Below are 7,980 nucleotides of genomic sequence, written 5' to 3' on the forward strand. Positions count from 1 at the left end.
GCCCCTCCTTTAGCAAGATGGCGGCGAAGGCACTTCCGGCGTGTGTCCTTACGGGTGCGTCCGGGCGGCTGCTGGAGGTGCCCCGCAGCGGGTTCCCGCCGATTTGCTGCAGAGTCTACAGCGGTGATGGCTGGCAGGCAGTTTACATGGAGCGAGGCAGCTCTTCTCCAGTTCCTCCTTGGTGTGAACCTGATAGTGATGCCACCCACACAGGCCCGGAGTCTGCGCTTCGTCACCTTGGTAATGAGAGACGAGGTGGCTAAGGAGCTCGCCAGAGCTGGAAGGGCACAGGCCGGCTGTTCGAGGGAGGGGCGGGGCTTGTGCTGGGGTCGGGATCTGGAGGAGCGGGAGCCGGTTTAGGATGAGACGACTGGCCTGGAGGGTCGAGGGCCCAGTTCGGAATTGATGTGGAGCCCGAGTTATTTTCGTGCAGGCAGGGTGTAACTAATTCCATATCAGGGCATACGTCGGCCAGTCTGTCTTGGGACAGGGATGCTGTAGAACGGTAAAGAGACTCACCTTTAAGCCTTTGGTGATCCCTCCCCCTGTCCCTCCCTCCACCCCCGGCATTGTTTCATTTTTCCTTTCCGTTCCCATCTGTACCTTTGGCTCTCTTATGGTCACCAGTGGCGTTGTTTGGCCAAATTAGAATCTCTGGAACCTGTTCAAACTTACTGACTTCTGAGTTGGGGTCTTTTGCAGTGGTCCGAGTTAAGGCTTCCTAGCAGGAGTAAGGCTTCTCTCCCCAACACGGGGCAGAGATGGATTCTGTGTCCCCCACCGAGGAACCGTCTGACCTGTAGGCAAACCATTTTCTTTCCTCAGCTGTACCGACACGGAGACCGTTCGCCAGTGAAGACATATCCCAAGGATCCCTATCAGGAAGACGAGTGGCCCCAGGGGTTTGGTCAGCTAACCAAGGTGGGTCAGAAGCCAGCCCCCATTCAGGGTGTGCTGTGTAATGAGTGACCTCAAGAGCAGGCTGCAGAACGTAGGGCTCCACCAAACTCTTCATTTCCCATGTGGGTGCTGACTTTGACCTTAACCTTACATTCCTTTGTGTCCAGGACAGGTGCCATATACAGTCAGCCACTTAATAAATGACTTCTGGGATCAGATTAACCCACTCCTACTTCCAGCCAGGGTAAATTTGTAAAGCAACAGAGCCTAAGCCCTGTGGGACGTGTAAGCTGTCCCTTCCCTCTTAACTCTTGAGTTTGCCCACAGGAGGGGATGCAACAGCACTGGGAGCTGGGCCAGGCTCTGCGGCAACGCTACGATGGCTTTCTCAGCACCTCTTACCACCGGCAAGAGGTAAGGCTGGGAGCTCCAAGAGGCAAGGGGAATGGAATGTACTGTCCTCACCCTCCGCCCTTAGGGCACCTGGGGCACTCTGGCCTCCTGCCATGTGTTTTTGGTAACAGCTACAGGACATGACATCTAAGAGCTGTGTAGAACAAAATCCTAGAGGCCAAGTCACCCCTCCTTGATTTGGAAGGGGCACAACTTGGAAGGATGTTCAAGCATCCAAGCTCAGACTTTAGGGCCTGGCAAAGTCTTTTCTAATTCTGTGCAGTAACCTAGACTTTCCATCCAAAACACTTATTGAGTACCTACTAAGGGCAAAGTGTTGTCCTAGCACTGGCATGTAGTGGTGTATCACACAGATACAGTCTCTGTCTTCGTGGAGCTTAGAATGTAGTGGGGAAGACGGATGATAAACCACACAGGGCCTAGAGATGAAGGAAGGAGCACATGTAGAGAAGGCATGTGTCAGGGAAGATTGGCAGTGTTCCTTCTCCTTGAAGCCCTCTTCCTAGCTCATGGATGGAGGTGAATGTTCCTTTGGTCACCACTGTCAGCCACAGGCTCTGTGGCTCTCGATATTATTGTTCCCTTGAGAGCCAGCTCTGTCCTGGTCTTGCCCTTCCCCACTGCTTCCTCCTCCCTTGGCACAAGCAATTATCTCTGTTCCTTATTTCCTCTCCCTGATCTCTAAGCCACTTTATTAAGGGGTATGTGTGGGAGCTGTTGGAGACAGCTTCTGGCTTCACGAACCCTGGTCTAGATAGGGAGACAGGCGTTGCTATAAAAGCAGACAGATAGACCTGACAACCTTACTGACAGCCTTACACTTTGGACTGGGAGGGCATTTGAACTAGAGCCACTTCAACAGGAGTTCTTTACAGAGTGGGGACAGCTAGCCGCTACCGGAGTGTTTGGCCCTTTGCCGGGAAGAGGGACAAGGAATGTCAGAGATGGGGAGTGGGGGCCATAATATGCTGGGTGACCATCAAGAACAGGTTCAGGTTCTCCCCCTGGGGCCCCACTGAGGGGCCAAAGCTGCCCCACCCCACCCCTACAGGTAAGACTCATGTCATCATCTCTGCAGGTTTATGTGCGAAGCACAGACTTTGACCGCACTCTCATGAGTGCCGAGGCCAACCTGGCTGGACTCTTCCCTCCCAACGAGATGCAGCGCTTCAACCCAAATATCCCTTGGCAGCCTATCCCTGTCCACACTGTGCCCATCACCGAGGATAGGGTAAGACTGGCCAGCTTCCCTGGAGGTGGTGAGAGGAAGAACTCTGGCCATGGGCCAGCTGATCCTCACCTCCTTCTCGGCCTGTTTTCTCCGCTTTGTTCTGCAGCTGCTGAAGTTCCCGTTGGGCCCATGTCCCCGTTATGAGCAGCTGCAGAACGAGACCCGACAGACGCCAGAGTACCAGAATGAGATTATTCAGAATGCAGTGAGTGGGGCTGAGGTGGAGGTCCTCACACTGTCCTTTTCCCCAGGCCAGGACTCATCCCCTGACCGTTTTTTCATAGCAATTTCTGGATATGGTGGCCAACGAGACAGGGCTTACAGACCTGACACTGGAGACCGTCTGGAATGTCTACGACACACTCTTCTGTGAGGTGAGCCCACTTAGGGTCCCAGTATGACCTCTCATCTCTCGCACCTCAGCAGGCTCAGGTGACCAGGACAAGTGGGACACCATGCCTGGATACCATTCCCACTGGGGAAGCCCAGGCAAGCTGCTGCTTGTGAAACAAGGGAACTTCCCTCACGGGTGAAAAAGAACATCAGAGTGGGAAATGGTTTATTTTCCGTCAGCAGTTCTTGACCCTCTCCACCCAGAACTCTCGTGGTATCCGAGATTCTGCTGAGTCACGCTTTTCGTGCCTGAGCTTCCTTTCCTGTGTCCTGCCGCCATGTCTCCTGGTTCCAGTCCCTCAGCCTCACCTCTCCTCTCCTTTCCCTCCCTTCCCTCCCTCCCTCCCTCCCTCCCTCACACACACACAGGCACCTTCCCCCTGGGGAAGAGGGCTGTCCCCGGAGAGGCTCTGGCCTAGGCCTGGGGAGCTAACCTGCCTGCTGCGATACACAGCAAACACACGGGCTGGTCCTGCCGCCCTGGGCCTCTCCCCAGACCATGCAGCGTCTGAGCCGGCTAAAGGACTTCAGCTTCCGCTTCCTCTTCGGGATCTACGAGCAGGCAGAGAAGGCCCGGCTTCAGGGGGGTGAGTGACCAGAGCAGCATGTCACTCCCCTTCTCAGGACCCTACAGCATTAACAACCTGCTCTGGAGGGCTTCTCACACACTTGCCTCGCCCCCCATAGTCCTCTCTGCCCATTCAAAACCAGACCTCCCGTTAGTCACCGAAGCCTTCCCCAGTTCCTTTGTCACTGTATGATTGACCATAGTCAGGTCTGTGTGCTTCTTTCCTGCCGCTCATCTTCTTAAGTGTCACTCCTGTCAGGAGACTCTCTGTCCTCTTAAATGAATACCTACCTTTGGAGACCCACCAGGGAACACTTTGCAAGAAGGCTGAGAATAATACATATGCCAGTTTCCTGGTCTGAGCACCCAAGGGAGGGCCAGCTGTCAAACCTTCCTGACGTCTCTGTAGTTTTCAGAGCCTGCATATGGCAAAGCTCCTGTATTTGCCACCATCCTCTGGGTTCTGAAGCAATCTTAAGTTTACATCTCTTCCAAACTGGAGTAACTCTTCAGACATGGGCAGGGCCTCATAGCTCACTTATAAACGGGCAGGTCCCTCTATCTGTGTGGAAATGTACATACCTTGTTTTATCTTGCTTCTGTCTGTAAATCTGAAAGTTCTTAGAGAACAGGGGTGCCGGACAGTTTCCTGCGTGGTTCCCACACACCTAGAAAGAGTTCCCTGTGCGGGTGATCAGACCCAGGACCAGCAGAGGGCGAAGGGGCTCAGATAGGTCTGATCAGAAGACGGGGGGTAGCTGGAGTCACTGACAAGAGGATCTCTTCTCCCGCAGGAGTCCTGCTGGCTCAGATACGGAAGAACCTGACCCTCATGGCAGCCTCCTCCCAGCTCCCCAAGCTGCTGGTTTACTCTGCGGTAAGCTTCCATAGTCCCCAGCGTGCGAACATCAGCCAAGGAGCTGGCTCTTTCCTCTGTCCGGTGGCTGGGCGGAGGGTGGGGGAGTTGGTGAATAGTGCTGACAGGGAGCACTCTCTTACAGCACGACACCACCCTGGTCGCCCTGCAAATGGCACTGGATGTCTACAATGGGGAACAAGCCCCCTATGCCTCCTGCCACATATTTGAGCTGTACCAGGAAGATAATGGGTGAGTGGAGCTACCAGTCTGCCCTCTGGAGGGGCAACTGCATGGAGGCGGTGGGCAGCCCAAGCACTTGGTTACAGGCCCGCTGAGCAGCTTCCGTCGCCTCGCCTATCAACCCTCAGGAATTTCTCGGTGGAGATGTACTTTCGGAATGAGAGCAACAAGGCTCCCTGGCCACTGATCCTGCCTGGCTGCCCTCACCGCTGCCCACTGCAGGATTTCCTTCACCTCACAGAGCCCGTCGTGCCCAAGGATTGGCAGCAAGAATGCCAGCTGGTGAGCGGGCCTGCAGACACAGGTGAGCGGCTGCCTGGCTCTGCTAGTGATGTCCCAGAACAACCTTTTCCCGCCCGCCGGTCTCCCGAGAGCTGCTGCCCTTCCAGCCATCTCCCTGGATTTCCCGAGACCCACCCTGACACTGTTGCTCACCTTCTCTCCACTCCTCACTCTTCTCAGATCACTGAGAAAATAACGGTAGCCCTGAGAGCCTGGGCTCGTCCTGCAAGCAGCAGATCTTCCAGCTTACTTGCTGGTCTAAGCTGCTACCTGAGGCCAGCCTCTCCACTTGCACCACTCCCAGGTCCATCTCTTCTCACCTCCCCAGAGACTTCTGGAGCCTCAGTGTTTCCTCTCTACTGGGTCAGTCCCATCTTGAGAGCCTAATCAAGACCTCTCAGGGCCCCATCTTCCTCAGGCCACCACTGTGTCTCTCTGTTCCCTGTGAAAGTGGAATCCTTCCTAGTTCGCTTTTTCAGTGCCTGTTCTGTCAGACTCCCGAGAGATAGGCTTGTGTCACCTTCCACACCAGTGAAGCCACTTTTGTAAAGGACCTCGTCTTACCAAAGCCAGTGGCCAATCCTTAGCTTCTCTCGTCTCTCAGGGGCATGATGTAATTGGTCAGTCCTTCCTCAGACACTTTCTTGGCTTCTCTGCTTTTTCTTTTGACTTACAGGTAGCTTCCTTACTGGCTTTTCTCCTGACTAAACAATGGATGGCCCAGGACTCATCCTGGCCCTTCCCCATGTGTACACACTCCAGGCAATCCCATCCAACCTCATGGCTTTTTTTTTTTTTAATTTTTTAAATGTTTTTATTTATTTCTGAGAGAGAGAGAGAGAGAGAGAAAGACAGTGTGAGCAGGGGAGGGTCAGAGAGAGAGGGAGACACAGAATCTGAAGCAGGCTCCAGGATCTGAGCTAGCTGTCAGCACAGAGCCCGATGCGGGGCTCGAACCCACGAACCGTGAGATCATGACCTGAGCTGGAGTTGGACGCTTAACCGACTGAGCCACCCAGGTGCCCCCAACCTCATGGTTTTATATAGCACCTCCATGCAAAGTTCTAGCCTTTTATGGCTCAGATTCATGACCTTTTCTCTGAGCTATAGATTCACATATCTGACTGCTGATTGGCGGTCTCTCCGTGGAGGTCAACTAGAACATCTCAAAGCTGATATGTCTGAAACCAAACACTCTTACCCCTAAATTCACTCTTCCTCCAGTCTTGCCCATCTTAGCAAATGCCGCATTAGTCACCGAGTTGCGCAGTGAGTGTAACCCTAGGAGTCATCTTGAATACCCTCTTTCTCAGACCCCATATCCAGTCCACTAGCGGATCCTATCAGCTCAACCTTTAAAATACATTCTCTTGCCTCCCTGGTCCAATCCACTATCATCTCTTGCCTGGACTAATGAAAAGCTTCCCACTGTTCTGATTCTCTTCTTGTCCTTATTAGTGTCTCAGCACCAGAGTTAACTTTTTAAATATATATTTTATTTATTTATTTTGAAAAAGAGAGCAGGGGAGGAGCAGAGAGAGAGAAGGAGAGAGAGAATCCCAAGCAGGCTCCTCGCTGTCAGTGCAGAGCCTGACTCAGGGCTCAAGCCCACAAACCGTGAGATCACAATCTGAGCTGAAACCAGGGGTCAGACTCTTAATAGACTGAGCCACCAAGGTGTCCCAAGTTAATTTTTTAAAAAAAATAAATCAGTTGACATCACTACCCTTCTCAGAATCTGCCAGTGGGTTCTTATGATATTTGGAACAAAATCCAAGTTCTTTCTTATGGTCTTCTAAGCCCTTCTTGGTCTGATCCTCAGTGCTGATCTCCTACTTGCCCCTCTCTCTGCTATAGTGATATTAACTTTCTAGCTGATCCTAGAATGTGCCAAGCTTACTTCCACATCAGGGCCTTTTGTATTTACTTCTTGTCTACTCACCCCCGCTGCTCCTGCCCCTACCTTCCCATATCTGAGTGTCTCAGGGCCTCCATGTCTCTGGTCAAATTGTCATTTCCTCAGTGATCCGTTCCCTGACTGACCTACCTTTCCATCTTTTTCCTCTTAGTTTGGTTTGTTTTTCTTTATACCATTTGTCACTGACCTGGGTACATCCCCATTGTAAGAAGAGCACCTGGTATATGGTAGACAATCAAATATTTGTTGGATGAACACTGACATGACCTTTCCCTCTTCTCCCCAACCCATGCTCAGAGGTGATCGTGGCCTTGGCTGTATGCGGCTCCATCCTCTTCCTTCTCATAGTGCTGCTCCTCACCGTCCTCTTCCGGATGCAGGCCCAGCCTCCTGGCTACCGCCATGTTGCAGACGGGGAGGATCATGCCTGACAACCACTCAGCCCCCTTCCCTCTGCCTCCTAGGGGAGGTGGGCTGGGCCCTTGCTCCTGACTGTTGCTGCTCCCCAGCCCATGGACAGGAGACCCTGGGTTGGCCTCCCTCTGATTACTCCAACCTAGATGAACAAATAGGGCTTGGCTTGGCCCATGGCACCTGTCACTCAGCATTCATGTGCCTCCTGTTTACCAAGTACTATGTCGGACTTTGGCTTTCTCCAAACAAGAGAACTCCATCATGCTTCCGAAGGACTAGAAGTGTAGACAAGTATTCAAGTTTCACTCAGGACCTGGGATTGAAAACCTGAAGGAGTTGGTGCTTGATCTGCCTTGCCCCTGCCAATCAAGTCTTGCTTTCTCTTCCAGCATGGAGTCTTTGGCAAATGGTTCAGAGGACACAGTCTTGCCTCTTAGTGGGAAAAACTGCACAACATTGGGGGCACAAACACTGGTCACTAAGGAGCCAGATCACCCAAAGGCCAGTCAGCCAACTTTTCCTTTGTCCCCCTGAAGCCACCATTAGAGTCAGACATAATGCTTCAGGTATCTTGGTCACCCTGTGGTTGGAGCAGGTCAGAAGGGTGTTGGTGGTGGGGTTTGGGGGCGGGGGGAGGGGNTAGGCTGGGGTCTCCAGGGACCAGAGGTAACTGTAGGTTGTAAGCTGGACAGCTGTGTCTGTGGTCTGTGGCCCAGAATAGGGCTAAGGTGGCTTACAGAGAATGAAAGTTTTAGACTCTT

At 52.8% G+C, this 7,980-nt stretch overlaps 1 protein-coding gene across 3 annotated transcripts; it reads left to right on the forward strand.

Moving 5' to 3' along the window:
- Window positions 1-74: 74 nt before the first annotated feature.
- Window positions 75-7,852, forward strand: ACP2 (acid phosphatase 2, lysosomal). 3 transcript variants are annotated; one of them, XM_077767378.1, is made up of 11 exons: window positions 75-240; window positions 826-921; window positions 1,228-1,314; window positions 2,393-2,545; window positions 2,652-2,750; window positions 2,830-2,919; window positions 3,435-3,525; window positions 4,301-4,383; window positions 4,508-4,614; window positions 4,734-4,909; window positions 7,103-7,852. In XM_077767378.1, the coding sequence occupies exons 1-11, from the start codon at window positions 127-129 to the stop codon at window positions 7,234-7,236; spliced, it is 1,230 nt and encodes a 409-aa protein (XP_077623504.1). In that variant the 5' UTR covers window positions 75-126; the 3' UTR covers window positions 7,237-7,852. The 3 variants fall into 3 exon arrangements, with proteins under 3 accessions (XP_077623504.1, XP_077623503.1, XP_077623505.1); XM_077767377.1 differs by having other exon boundaries at window positions 77-240; window positions 3,393-3,525; XM_077767379.1 differs by lacking the exon at window positions 75-240 and adding an exon at window positions 384-505 and having other exon boundaries at window positions 3,393-3,525.
- The last annotated feature ends 128 nt before the right edge of the window (window positions 7,853-7,980 follow it).

This window comes from Crocuta crocuta, unplaced genomic scaffold, assembly GCF_008692635.1.
Source record: "Crocuta crocuta isolate KB4526 unplaced genomic scaffold, BGI_CrCroc_1.0 scaffold330, whole genome shotgun sequence".
In the NCBI taxonomy this organism is placed as follows: Eukaryota; Metazoa; Chordata; class Mammalia; order Carnivora; family Hyaenidae; genus Crocuta; species Crocuta crocuta.